Raw genomic sequence first — 15293 nt, 5'->3', positions numbered from 1 at the left:
AATAATTACAAAAAGGATAATCCAGTTGTGCAAAACTCTTAGAGACTTACCCAGAAAGACTCTTAGCTGTAATAGTTGCCAAAGGTGATTCTAACATGTATTGTCTCAGGGGGATGAGTACTTATCTAATCAAAATATATTTGTGTTTTACCTTACTTTTTTTATTTTTTTATTTTTTACAAACGCTATAATTTTTCTTCCAGTTTGACATTTGAGAATTTTTTGTAGATCGTTGACAAAAATTATCACCATGTGTTATTACTTTTCTATTATTTCTCAATTTTATTTTCTCTGCATTGTTGGGAAGGGCAAACCTTTCACTGTTAGTCTACACCTGTTGTTTACGAAGCATGTGACAAATACAATTCGATTTGACACACACACACACACACACACACACACACACACACACACACACACACACACACACACACACACACACACACACACACACACACACACCTGGAAGTTACAAAAAATAGAGGGCTGAACTTTAGAATGTAGTCTATGGCAGAAGGTCCCAAGACCAGCTGATCACTGAGTGGGAGGTGAAAGCTGGGAGAAATGGGAGATACATATTTGGCCTCACCAGTTGATCTGATGGTCTCATTACACTAGAGTTGCTTTTCCCCCCAATGATTTACTCTCTCTGCTATTGCTTTCTGCTAGCTCGGCTCTGCTCCACGTCTGACCAGACAATGTTTATTTATGTTTTTTAGAAACCAGTTAGATCAGATTCTGATTCCTGGCAGAGAATACATGGCGGCATGAGGACATTCAGTCTTTCACAGTTAATGAGGAGAAGTTTTATATTGCAGTCTTTTAAGAGTTGACCTCACCCATGTTAGTGCTGGATGATTGTTATCTCTTTTCAAATGCTTTATTGGTCCGTCTCTGTCTATGTAAAATTGAGCAGAATGTTTTCTTTCATTCATAAGTATGTGATTCCATCTTGATGACAGTTTGAGATATGGGATGTGACACAGACCGTGAAAGATCTGTCATTTTTTGGGATCTGTCTCTCCTAACATGATTTCAGCATCAACATGAACGCTGCAAATATTTTGTTACTGCTGTTACTGTTGTATGTGAGTATTTAATACTTTACCTTTCCTGAAAGTTTAGAAATATTATGTTTTTTTTAATATGTACACTTAAACTGCAATGACGTTTTTACCTTGACTGAAGGCAGAAATGCCTTGAAACTATGTCAATCTTCTTTACTGTATTATATTCCTCCTACCTTGAGAGTATACATTTCTATACACATACAGTACTTGAAACTAACCAGGCACATGTTGAGGGGCTACATGGATTGCTCTGAGTCAATTCACTACCACTTCAGTGAGATCTTCTACTTCCGAATGTGACTTTATTTTCGATGTCCTTAGTTGATGTATTCTACACTCAAGGCATGCAATTCTGTTTGAGTTTGGAGAAATATACATTTGTGAGACAGCATGCAGTCCAGATATTGTTAAACAAAACTGTACTTGATATTTGGATCAGATTGGAATTGAATATACATTATGTTATAGGCCTATGTGTGTGTGGGTTTAATGCTTAACAATTATGAATGGTTTTAAAGAATTCTTGACTATGAGAAGACCTCACCATGAGTAACCTAGACGCGGACACGTGCAGATACACACACACACAAACACACGTCATGGAAAAGCAAATGTGATCCCTTAGGAACTGCGTGGAATGTTTTCTAAAATATATTGAACAAACTGTGGACATTTCCTACATAGTTTTACAGGTAGACTAGTATCTTTTTTTTAAAGGGAACATTTTCTCGATGCAGTTATACAGTACAGGTCAATGGATACCTTGTTCATCAAATTATTTTGAGGGCTACAGCAGTGAAGTGAAATCTGTACATGGCTAACTAGTCTTTAACAGTTTGTTCCAGATCCCAGTAACCATTTCAAAATTAGGCTACCATTATGAAGCCATTATAAAACTGTTAGTGCAGATTCTGATTTGTTACATAAGTATCCACACCTCTAAGTCAATACATGTTAGAATCTACTTAGACAGCGATTACAGCTGTGAGTCTTTCTGGGTAAGTCTTCTAGGAGCTTTGCACACCTGGATTGTACAATATTTGCTAGACAGCCATTTTCAAGTCTTACCATGGATTTTCAAGTCAATTTTCCTGCCACTCAGGAACATTCAATGTCATCTTGGTTAGTAACGCCAGTGTATATTTGACCTTGTGTTTTAGGTTAATGTCCTGCAGAAAGTTGAATTTGTCTCCCAGTGTCTGTTGGAAAGCAGACTGAACCAGGTTTTCCTCCTGGATTTTGCCTGTGCTTAGCTTTATTCTGTTTATTTAGTCCCTGCCAATGACAAGCATACCTCTAACACGATGAGGCACCACCATGCCTGAAAATATGAAGGGTGGTACTCAGTGATGTGTTAGAAAACCTCCCTGGTCTTTGTGGTTGAATCTGTGTTTGAAATTCACTGCTCGATAATTACCGATAATTGTATGTGTTGGGTACAGAAATTAGGTAGTCATTCAAAAGTCATGTTAAACAATATTATTGCACACAGAGTTAGTCCATGCAACTTATTATGTGACTTGTGAAGTATATTTCTACTCCTGAACTTATTTTGGCTTGCCATAACAAAAGTGTTGAATACTTATTGACTCAAGACATTTCAGCTTTTAATTTTTAATACATTTTTACACATTTCCTAAAACATAATTCCACTTTGACATTATGGGGTTTTGTGTGTAAACCAGTGAAACAAAATGTCAATTTAATCAATTTTAAATTCAGGCTGAAACACAGCAAAATGCTGAAAAAGTCAGGGGTGTGATGAATACTTTCTGAAGGCACTGTATGTATAGACTAGAGGGGAGGGAGCACTGTGACAGCAGCAGCAGTCAGCTGAGCATTCTAATTAGGCTTGCTGTGCTGTTTTATGCAATTCCTCAAGTCCAGAGTTACAGTTGTAAGGTTGCAAAATTCCGGGACTTTCAATAAATTCCCTGGTTTTCCAGAAATCCTGTTTGGAGGTTTATGGATTTCCTGCGTATTCCCTGCTGATTCCCAAAATCCTCCAACCGGGATTTTGGGTAAACCAGGGAATTTATTAAAAGTTCCCAGAATTCTGCAACCCTATAGTTGGGAGCATTATAATGTTGCATTTTTTTTATATCTTTGCTGCTGCAGCGGTACATCATTAATGTGACAAACTCTCTTGCAGGGTGAACGATTGCAAGTTAGTATGACTACACCACATGTGAAACAGCCCTGACCTGCCCTGTAATAGACCCTTTAGACAGCGTCCTTAGAACGACTTCGTCCCCCAGAACCCCCCAGAGGTCTCAGTCCAACCCCAGAAGAGACCTTAATGCTGCAGCTGCCATTCTACCCTCAGCTTCCTTTGTGCTACTGCCTGTTCTGCTCCCTCCAAAAAAAGGACATTCATTTTACAGAACACAGCTGGCCCCCCAGCTATAAGATGAGAGCTTACCTTGCCCACTGTCTAATCTGACCACCAGTCAGTGCCCGTCAAAAAGGGAGGGATAGAGGAAAAGCGGATGTTGCTTTGGCCCAAACACAAACTCAGAGATCTGTAACCTCTTGTTGCCACATCTGCCACACTGTCATATCTGACCACCAGTGGAGGTAGAGGTGGTTAGAGAGCAGGGGAGGAGAGAAGAGGGGAGAGGAGGAGAGAGGAGAGGACAGGATAGGGGAGGAGAGGAGGGAACGGTAGAGAAGAGGTATGGATAAAGATGAGGCTTATATTTTAGCCCAAACCCAAACTCAGCCATGTGGGAGCTCACGTTGCTACCCTGTTATTGTGCTCTGCCATGCCTTCACATCACCCAGAGGAGCAAGTCATGGGGTCAGGCCAGCCAGTCTGTTTGGGAGGGGAGGATCACTCTGATAAGCTGCACACATGCTTCTGTAGAGCCCTCCTGCCTGCCAAATGAACTTGGGTAGGTGGGTACATTACATTAGGCAGGAGTCATTGCATTACCTGGGGACAGGAGGGACATACTGTCGACTGCCTCTTATTAGAACCACAGTTAAATTAACCTTCAGGTCTACCTACTGTCTGATCGGTTATTCACCATAGCTAGGTAATACCACCATGACTAATATGACGTTTTTTAAATCCTTAATGCAATGCATTTGTTGCCAGATTTGAACCGTTTGTCTAAATTATTCAGATTATTAAAAAAGCCTATTTGCATCCCTAATCATAGAACAATTACAGAGTAAATTAATATGTACATTCATTCATCAAATTGCTGACATATTTTTATTCTTCTCCTTCCTTTCCAGCCCAGTACATTGTGTGAGCAGCTCTCCCAGCTCTCCCTGCTTGCCCTGCTACAGAAATACTGTGAGGCTCTCTCCACACTCTACAATGTCACAGGTAATGTAAAATATTAATGAAAGTGGGGAACACAATGAGTGTTTGTTCTTTACAGCCTGTTAATGACTTTACTTTATTTATTGACTGAAGAATTAGAGTGCTGCTCAGTCAGAGCACATACCCCAAAGTAGCTTCGTCATGCAACGAGACTGAGGTAACACTCATTGGTGTGCACAAAGTGCTGATTGAATGACAAGCACTGCTTAAGCCAAGGCAGATAATTTAACTAGAGGATGTTTATTGGCATAATTAGCTAGTATTAATAATCACATCCACCTTCAGTGTTCTCAGTCATACCAATTAATATGCTTGAGCAGCACTTATTCCAATAGTGTTGGATGTGTGAGGTTTTACACAGACTTGGTTGTTTGTTTGCGAGCGTGAAAATAACCTGGCTTCATAATATGTGAGGAATGAGACAGTGTTGCTGTAGCTAACTATTTTTGGGACATGGAAACATGTAAATACCAACAGCTTGTCACGTCCTGGCCAGTATAAGGGTTAATTGTTATTGTAGTTTGGTCAGGACGTGGCAGAGGGTATTTGTTTTATGTGGTCTGGTGTGGTGTTTTGGTAAAAGGGTGTTTGATTTAGTATTTCCGGGTTTTTTGGTTTATGGTCTATGTTTATGTATTTCTATGTGTAGTCTAGTAAGTGTGTTTCTATGTGGAGTTAATTGGGGTGGACTTCCAATTGAAGGCAGCTGTGTGGTGTTGCCTTTGATTGGAAGTCCTATATTAGTTGGGTGTGTTTGTCTGTGTGTTTGTGGGAAATTGTTCTGTGTTTAGCATTGTGCCTTGCCAGACTGTCAGTGGATCGTTCATTCGCTTGTTTGTTGTTTTTGTGTTCGTTTTGATTTAATAAATGTTCAAAATGAACAAACACAGTCCTGCTGCATTTTGGTCCTCCTTCACCGACGATACCCGTGACACAGCTCTATTGTGTCATAAACATTTTTTTCCCAGAATATCGTAAATGAGGGAATACGGGAATAGTCTGGCCTCCTAGCACAACATGTTAAATTATTTTCCAATGTATTTAGCCTGTTGGATGTGGATAAACATTTCAGCAAGATTTGGAGATGACAAAATAATGAATTACACGTGTGTTATGAGAGACAATTCTTATTTCTCTCCTCCACATGTAACTGGTGTGAAATGGCTAGCTAGCTAGTGTTGCGCGCTATCTGTGATGTCACTCACTCTGAGACCTTGAAGTAATTGTTTGCCTTGCTCTGCAAGGGCTGCGGCTTTTGTGGAGCGATAGGTAACAATGCTTCGTGGGAGGCAGTTGTTGATGTATCAAGAGGATCCCTGGTTCGAGCCCAGGTTGGGGCGAGGAGAGGGATGGAAGTAACACTGTTACTCACAGAGGTCATTAATCATCATTCCTGTCGACAGGATTATTTGAAAAAGGCATCTTCTGCTCCTGTATTCTCACTAGCATGTCAAACTAAAAGCTCCCTCTCCCTGCTTATTTTAGATCAAGTCAAAAACATAAGTTAGATGCATCATGAAAAAACAAAACTTTATTGTCAGAGAGATTCTACAATCATATATCTGTTACAATAGAGACTTTTGTATTGGACTGTATCCCCCCACCCCACTAATTCTGCCACCGCTGCAAAAAAAATCCTAGGGGAAACATTATGTAGTATCTGACATGAAGCCAACTGATACCGAACAATGGCAATAACTCTTGCAGCTGCTTCTTCCTCATTCCTGCTGTGTTTCCTACCTGCATGATTCCGCAATCTGTTTTTCCAGCCCCTTGTGCCCTTGCTCTGAGCAACACCTTACTGAGTGAGAATCTGCAGATTCTCTCTCTGTCCGCCGGGCCTAGAAGACTCAGTCTTTGTCAATCAGACAACTGAAGCAAATGTGTCTCTTTGAACCAGCACAAAGAACGTCAGGAACTGTGCTTGCAGATACAGTATGACAGTCAGTGTTTAAAATTAGGTCAGACAAGTTGACTCCAGAAGGAAGAATATATTATTAAATTCCTGGTTTCTTTTGTTATCCTCAAATGGCCTCACTCCTCACTGTTATGATGACATATAAAGAGTTACCAGGAAGACCTGTTATGATGATAAACTACACTGCTCAAAAAAATAAAGGGAACACTTAAACAACACAATGTAACTCTAAGTCAATCACACTTCTGTGAAATCAAACTGGCCACTTAGGAAGCAACACTGATTGACAATAAATTTCACATGCTGTTGTGCAAATGGAATAGACAATAGGTGGAAATTATAGGCAATTAGCAAGACACCCCCAATAAAGGAGTGGTTCTGCAGGTGGGGACCACAGACCACTTCTCAGTTCCTATGCTTCCTGGCTGATGTTTTGGTCACTTTTGAATGCTGGCGGTGCTTTCACTCTAGTGGTAGCATGAGACGGAGTCTACAACCCACACAAGTGGCTCAGGCAGTGCAGCTCATCCAGGATGGCACATCAATGCGAGCTGTGGCAAGAAGGTTTGCTGTGTCTGTCAGCGTAGTGTCCAGAGCATGGAGGCGCTACCAGGAGACAGGCCAGTACATCAGGAGACGTGGAGGAGGCCGTAGGAGGGCAACAACCCAGCAGCAGGACCGCTACCTCCGCCTTTGTGCAAGGAGGAGCAGGATAAGCACTGCCAGAGCCCTGCAAAATGACCTCCAGCAGGCCACAAATGTGCATGTGTCTGCTCAAACGGTCAGAAACAGACTCCATGAGGGTGGTATGAGGGCCCGACGTCCACATGTGGGGGTTGTGCTTACAGCCCAACACCGTGCAGGGCGTTTGGCATTTGCCAGAGAACACCAAGATTGGCAAATTCGCCACTGGCGCCCTGTGCTCTTCACAGATGAAAGCAGGTTCACACTGAGCACGTGACAGACGTGACAGAGTCTGGAGATGCCGTGGAGAACGTTCTGCGCCTGCAACATCCTCCAGCATGACCGGTTTGGCGGTGGGTCAGTCATGGTGTGGGGTGGCATTTCTTTGGGGGGCCGCACAGCCCTCCATGTGCTCGCCAGAGGTAGCCTGACTGCCATTAGGTACCGAGATGAGATCCTCAGACCCCTTGTGAGACCATATGCTGGTGCGGTTGGCCCTGGGTTCCTCCTAATGCAAGACAATGCTAGACCTCATGTGGCTGGAGTGTGTCAGCAGTTCCTGCAAGAGGAAGGCATTGATGCTACGGACTGGCCCGCCCGTTCCCCAGACCTGAATCCAATTGAGCACATCTGGGACATCATGTCTCACTCCATCCACCAACGCCACGTTGCACCACAGACTGTCCAGGAGTTGGCGGATGCTTTAGTCCAGGTCTGGGAGGAGATCCCTCAGGAGACCATCCGCCACCTCATCAGGAGCATGCCCAGGCGTTGTAGGGAGGTCATACAGGCACGTGGAGGCCACACACACTACTGAGCCTCATTTTGACTTGTTTTAAGGACATTACATCAAAGTTGGATCAGCCTGTAGTGTGGTTTTCCACTTTAATTTTGAGTGTGACTCCAAATCCAGACCTCCATGGGTTGATAAATTGGATTTCCATTGATTATTTTTGTGTGATATTGTTGTCAGCACATTCAACTATGTAAAGAAAAAAGTATTTAATAAGATTATTTCTTTCATTCAGATCTAGGATGTGTTGTTTAAGTGTTCCCTTTTTTTTTGAGCAGTATATATAAAGTTACCAGAAATTCAACACATTCAAGTCACCTGGTTTAGATGGTCCATGGCTCCAGTAGATGGAATCTAGGTCTTCTCTCATCTGTTAATCTAACTGCACTGTCCAATTTACAGTAGCATGCAGTAGCAATTTACAGTAGCAAGAATACCATGCAATTGTTTGAGGAGAGTGCACAGTTATGAACTTGAAAAGGTATTAAAACCTCTTAAGAATCTGACCCTTTTTTTCAATTTTTTGCCTAAAATTACATTCCCAAATCTAAATTCCTGTAGCAAAGATATGCATATTCTTGATACCATTTGAAAGTAAACACTTTGAAGTTTGTGGAAATGTGAAATTAATGTAGGAGAATATAACACATTAGATCTGGTGTTTTTTTGTTTTGTTTTTCCATCATGTTTGAAATGCAAGAGAAAGGCTACAATGTATTATTCCAGTTTAGGCGCAATTGAGATTTTGTTCACTGACTGATCCAATGAACCATTGCATTTCTGTTCAAAGTTTTGTATCAAGTCTGCCCAAATGTGCCTAATTGGTTTATTAACAAGAATTTAAGCTTACTGTCCATATGAGATATGTCTACGTCCTGGGAAATGTTCTTGTTACTTACAACCTCATGCTAATCACATTAGTGCACATTAGCACAACTGTCCCATGGGGGGGGGGGCAATGCATTCTTCATCTGAAATATATGATGAGAGGTGAAAGCTGTGCAGGACTGGTTCATAACCTTACGGTCTCAAGACGGCTCTGGGATCCATCGGTCTACTATGTTTGCAAGTATTTTGATCCAACTTTGCAACCCTGATGTAATGTCTCTCATCTTCACTTCAAGACTGCTGAAGCAGAAAACCCAGAAGGGTTTACCTTTACCTTTCCTCAGCAGATGAGAGAATGCATATTTTATTGGACATGCACAGACTACACTAAGATGCAAAGAGTTGATGACTGCAGGTCTAGCCTATTGTCCCAAAGTGTACAGACCACCACAGGCTATTTGTTTAAAATCCTTTTTAGGCAAAAGATATTCAAAACAAATAATTGTTCCTTCAACATGCTCTTGGAAAACCAATCAAATGCATTGCTATTAGTTTTATTCAAACTGAAATATAATTGTCTTATGCCACAGCCACTTTATTTTCTATAAAGCCATATCAGTCAATATTCATAAAGCCTTCTTAATTTACGGTTCTGCATTCAGGGAATAACGCTGACAAACTCTAATTAATGATCACTTGGCAGTTTCGTTTAAATCAGTTAAATTACAATCAAGGAAATGTCTAGAAAATAAAGGCACAAGTGCTAGTGCTGTCCGTTAGCATGTCATTATAACGCCATTATCACACAAGTCTCACTAGATTTTAATTATTTGTGATGTCCCTATTGCACAAACAATTGAGAGAGGAGCTTACAGAACATTAAGCCAAAGTTCAGAATCTTAAAGACTTACTTTCAACCAGTCTGAACATTTCACAGCAGAACCACAGGCGATATGGTATGACAGCTAATATGTGAATACTGTGCCTTAGGCCTATAAATTGGATGTGTAGGGACGACAATCAATGTTATTTACAGACTTGTTTACTTATCTGCTTCCCCCATTAGCCTAATGGAATATGGAGCATAACAAGTAAATTAATAATGATCATCATCATGATGGTGATAATGATAGCTAGTCTAATTCCATAGCTGGTAGCCTGCTCTGGGGGAATACATTAACATTTAGGTGGTGCTATTAATAGACATGGGCAATTAAAACTTACTCCACTAGGCTACTCTGTGCTGAAGTTGACACTCACAGAGCTGGGCTGGGGAACGGATGGACGTGTATGTTTCAGATCTCCTAATACGTGTCTAGACTGCATATTACAGCAAATGAGATGGAACAGTAATTGTATGTGCGAGTCCAGTGCAAAACTGAGAGAACTCTCTCATTTAGATAAAGGTCATGAGTCTAATTGAACAAATAAACAGATAGATCATCAGTCTGTGATGATGTAATGGTGATACATGTGTAATACAGAAAGCATTGGAGAAAGTGTTCCTACAGGACATTTATCATAAGCGTCATCAAAAGTTACATAAAAAGCTATATCAACATTTATTTCAAACGTGACATCTTCAAAAGTTTGTTTGACACATTTTTTTCATGCAATTTCACAACCGTTTAGTGTTCATTCCTTTATCAACCTAACAGCTTTTTTCACCCAGACAAAATAGATAGGCCGACTTCAAAATACATTGAAAAAAAAAAACTTTCGATGGATAAAAGCAAATTATATTAGGGAATTCTGAATCTCACAACGATGCTTGGCATAACTCAGGGGTATGGAAAACCTAATCTGATAGTAATCTGACTAACTGTTACAAAAATGATCTTATTTGTAAAATAACAACAGATTAGTGAGCAAGCATCCCTTTGAGGGGATTCTGAGAGGAAAACAGACTGTAGTTAGTTTAAAACCATTTTCTTGAATTGCCATTACTAAAAATGTTAAATGATCTGTGTTTTGGATTTAAACGTATAAATAGAATATAGATATTTATATATTCTCTAGGCTACATGCCACTGAAAACTATTTAAGGTAACATTTATGTCACCCACATCATGTCTGGGATGTATCCATAACCTGTTTCAATGCCCCCTTTTTCCCTCCCCCCTGCTCCTTCCTTCTCTCTTTTTCCCTCCCTCCTGCTCCTTCCTTCTCTCTTTTTCCCTCCCTCCTGCTCCTTCCTTCTCTCTTTTTCCCTCCCTCCTGCTCCTTCCTTCTCTCTTTTCCCTGCCTCCTGCTCCTTCCTTCTCTCTTTTCCCTCCCTCCTGCTCCTTCCTTCTCTCTTTTTCCCTCCCTCCTGCTCCTTCCTTCTCTCTTTTTCCCTCCCTCCTGCTCCTTCCTTCTCTCTTTTCCCTGCCTCCTGCTCCTTCCTTCTCTCTTTTCCCTGCCTCCTGCTCCTTCCTTCTCTCTTTTTCTCCCCCCTCCTATTTACATAAAGAAAATACCTTTCATCTTTTTACTACAAGGTTTATGAAAAAAAAACGAGAAAATATCGTTTCCAACAGTGTTTTCATCAGTACATTGGATCAGCCACTGCTACCAGATTGTTATTTTCAAAGTTGCACGCATTTGTCTCAATAGCTCACTGACACCGGCTGTCATGAGACATAACAGATGGGCAGTGTGTAAAAGACATTGTCTTTCTGTAGGAATTTAACTGACTTTTATCATTTGTGCAAAATTCCACAGAAAGATTATGAATTTGTGCTAGTAGGCTGAAGCTCACTGCGTCGATGTGATTGTACAGGGAGAGGAGGAGAGAGAAGGAAACTCCCGAGTAGCCTACGTGGAGTCAGAATTCTGAGAGCGTCAATTGGACGAGCAGTTTTCCACAGGTTTGAAACGGGCGCACTATTTCTTGGCATTCTATTTTGGATGAAACACATGCACGTAGTAGGCATCGTGTTAGGAGCCTTTCGGACTTCAAGCCTAGCTCTTTGATTTAACGTATCAATTGAACCATGGATGCTACGATTTACCAAATCATCTTTGGGGAGTTTGGGGACCCAAACTGTAGTTTGATGGATGCCTTTCAAGACACTTTCTACGAAAACGCATCGTTCTCTTTGATGGATTTTGACGGTACGATTTGGGGGGATTTTGACACTGTCATCAATGGTTAATGCTTTCCCTTGACGTCTTGGCCAATTAATAATCATTATTTAAACGCCTTTTTGTTTATTTAAAGGTTTGTATTGCAATGCCACAACTGATGAGATTGGAACATGTTGGCCAAGGAGCAACACCGGACGGATGATGGAGAGACCCTGTCCAGAGTACATCAACGGAGTAAAGTACAACACCACAAGTAAGATATTAAACCATGTCATTCTTTTTTTTGTATTTTTTTACGTTTTTCACTGTGTATCTTTACACTGTTAACATTGGCTACATAGGGGGGGGGGGTTGTCGCTGTCCATGCGTAATTGGGTGGCAATACTTATTTAGCTGTAATGTTCCGATCATAAATGAAGGGGAAACTGTAAACTGTGCAATCGGAGCCAATCTTCTAATATTGGATACAGTAATAATATCATATTCAGTTTGCGGGTGGGTTGCTGGAATGGAGCCAAATACTCAAGTGCCATTTTTAAACTCGAATAAAGGATTAATTAATGCAGTGTTTGCAGCCACTTGCTCTCAAATATTAGCTGAAATGTGTTTCTTCTACCAAAATGTGTGACTATACAATACATTTTTATTTGAGTGAGAACCACTGTATAGCAATTAATCGTTTTTAATTATAATGTAAGATAGTTATTCACGGACATCTGAATCAATCCACTGTGATTTGATCCAGAACATTTTTTCGAATATTGAACACTGTTTGTAAGCAATGTGTCCAGTTATGTCTGCAAGGGCCATTCTGTTATGACACATGATCATCAATGTCAAAATAAGCCACACTATCTCTCCTGTCTGTTTTTGGCCTTGTGTCCTTCCCTGTGCTGTTGGTGGACTCACTCACTCTTCATCACCATACCTAGCCTGACAACATTCGTTCATCCATCTCCAGATTAATTAGATCACATCGGTGAGCAGCAACACCCTGCTGATTGATAATATAGAGAAACACCTGTGTCACCCAATGCATCATTGTCGGCATCCAGGAAAGTAGTTGATGAGATTATACAATAACAACCTCTGATTAATAAATACTAACAGGTGTCAATATGAAAACAATAGATCACAGATGATGGTTGACCAGTCAACTCTTTTGAGAAATGTTGATATACAATTAATTGTCCAGGAGATCTTGTGCTAGCTCAGCAATCTAATGCCTAAGCTTTAACCCGGCAGGTTCACACAGGAGACAGAGGTTTGAATCCAGTCGGCCATTTAGCATAAAGCAAAATACAGGGTATTAAACTGATCCAAAGTGAAATGTTTAGCTTTTTGTTAGTAATTGGCACTGATATGGAAATTCAATATGTTGGCTATGATAGGGGGATAGGTTGACTGATTTGATCATTCCAGGATGAACACAGACACTGAGTTTGCCTCTCACATTCACGTGTGATTTAACAGAAGCCCTATGTCCACACTACCACTTTGTAACCGTGTTATGGGTTCAGACAAGGTTGTGTGAACGTTCAAACCCTGTTTGTGTTCAATTATAAAGTGCTTATTATCTGTATATAAACACTCGTTTTAGAACACTGTTTTCAACCATAGGTTTTTCCAAACAATATAATCATCCCAATCCTTCTCTGGGTAAACTATGAACACAACCTTCCCATGCACTCTCATGTACTGTATCTTGTACCCCTGGATGTCAAAGCCAGCTCTATAATGTTAGCCCAAGTTAAAGGGACAAGACACTGGTTAGCAATGAGACAATTGCTAAAGCAGCTAAATGAAACAACAAAGAAACAAGTGATCAGCTAAAATGACAAATCGATGGTCAGAAACGTCTCAAGTCCGTGGAATAAACTGTCTGTTATTGTTGTAAGTTTGTGCAGTGTTGCTTGCTGTCACGTCCTGGCCAGTATATAAAGTTAATTGTTTTGTAGTTTGGTCAGGGCGTGGCAGAGGGTATTTGTTTTATGTGGTTCGGGGTGGTGTGTTTGTTAAAAGGGTGTTTGGTTTAGTATTTCCGGGTTTTGGTTTATGTCTAGGTAGTTCTATGTGGAGTCTAGTGAGTGTATGTCTATGTTTGGTTAATTGGGGTTGGGACTCTCAGTTGAAGGCAGGTGTTGTCTATCTGCCTTTGATTGAGAGTCCCATATATTAGGGTGTGTTTGTGATTTGTGGGGAATTGTTCTGTGTTGAGCCTATGCTAGCCAGACTGTTTGTAGTTGTTCGTTCGTTCTTTTTGTTTTGTGATTTTTGTACGTTCATTTTTTGAAGTTAATAAATTCTCAAGATGAGCATACACGTACCTGCTGCGTATTGGTCCACATTTTCCAACGATGATTTCGTTATATCATCAGAGGACGAAGACAACCGTGACAGAATCACCCACCACCAAAGGACCAAGCAGCAGAAGAAGGAGCAGAGGGAATTCGAGTTGGACTGGCGGGAGAAATGGACCTGGGAGGAAGTTCTGGACGGGGCCGGACCTTGGCACCAGGCTGGGGATTATCGACGCCCGCAGTGGGAAATTGAGGCAGCCAAGGCAGAGAGGCGGTGGTACGAGGCCAAGTACGCGCTGAAGGAGAAGCACGAGAGGCACCCCCAAGAATTTTTTTGGGGGGGGCACACGGGTAGTTTGGCTAGGCGTAAGAAGAGCCGGAAGCCAGCTACCCGTGGTTATATGGAGGAGCGTATGGGGTGGAGAGCGCTATGTTTCGCTGAGGAGCGCACTATCTCACCCATACGCACGCACAGTCCGGTGCGAGTTATTCCAGCCCCTCGCAGGTGCCGTGCTAGGGCGGGCATCCAGCCTGGTAGGAGGATGCCTGCGCAGCGCATCTGGTCGCCGGTACGCCTCCGAGGACCAGACTACCCAACTCCCGCTCTACGCACGGCTACCATCAGGCCCCTGCACAGCCCAGTCTGCCCTGTACGAGCACCCCGCTCGTACAGGGCTACTAGTTCCATCCAGCCAAGGCGGGTTGTGCAGGAGGTAAGATCTAGACCGGCTGTGCGCCTCCATAGCCCTGGGTTTCCAGCTCCTGTCTCTCGTGCGGACCCGGAAGTGCGTCCACCCAGTCCGACTCGTCCTGTTCCCGCTCCCCGCACTAAACTGCAAGTGCGTAAACCCAGCCTCGCCAGTCAACAGTCATCATCAGAGCTGCCCGCCAGTCAACAGTCATCATCAGAGCTGCCCGCCAGTCAACAGTCGTCGGAGCTGCCCGTCAGTCAACAGTCGTCGGAGCTTCCCGTCAGTCAACAGTCGTCGGAGCTGCCCGTCAGTCAACAGTCGTCGGAGCTGCCCGTCAGTCAACAGTCGTCGGAGCTGCCCGTCAGTCAACAGTCGTCGGAGCTGCCCGTCAGTCAACAGTCGTCGGAGCTGCCCGTCAGTCAACAGTCGTCGGAGCTGCCCGTCAGTCAACAGTCGTCGGAGCTGCCCGTCAGTCAACAGTCGTCGGAGCTGCCCGTCAGTCAACAGTCGTCGGAACTGCCCGTCAGTCAACAGTCGTCGGAGCTGCCCGTCAGTCAACAGTCGTCGGAGCTGCCCGTCAGTCAACAGTCGTCGGAGCTGCCCGT

At 42.3% G+C, this 15293-nt stretch overlaps 1 protein-coding gene across 2 annotated transcripts in view; it reads left to right on the top strand.

The window, feature by feature from the left end:
• The first annotated feature begins 654 nt into the window (after nucleotides 1-654).
• Nucleotides 655-15293, top strand: part of LOC106569328 (corticotropin-releasing factor receptor 2) — an 81997-nt gene continuing 67358 nt past the window's right edge. The window contains exons 1-3 of one of the 2 annotated variants that reach the window (XM_014140566.2): nucleotides 655-1088; nucleotides 4314-4407; nucleotides 11830-11949. In XM_014140566.2, coding sequence (XP_013996041.1) covers nucleotides 1047-1088; nucleotides 4314-4407; nucleotides 11830-11949 — 256 coding nt within the window. In that variant the 5' untranslated portion in view covers nucleotides 655-1046. Of the gene's footprint in view, nucleotides 1089-4313; nucleotides 4408-11112; nucleotides 11724-11829; nucleotides 11950-15293 lie in introns of those variants that run through there. The other variant, XM_014140567.2, reaches the window with a different exon arrangement.

The sequence above is a fragment of the Salmo salar genome, chromosome ssa14, assembly GCF_905237065.1.
Source record: "Salmo salar chromosome ssa14, Ssal_v3.1, whole genome shotgun sequence".
Classification (NCBI taxonomy): Eukaryota; Metazoa; Chordata; class Actinopteri; order Salmoniformes; family Salmonidae; genus Salmo; species Salmo salar.
Note: the sequence above shows the minus strand (reverse complement) of the source record. Positions and strands in the feature narration are given on the sequence as shown.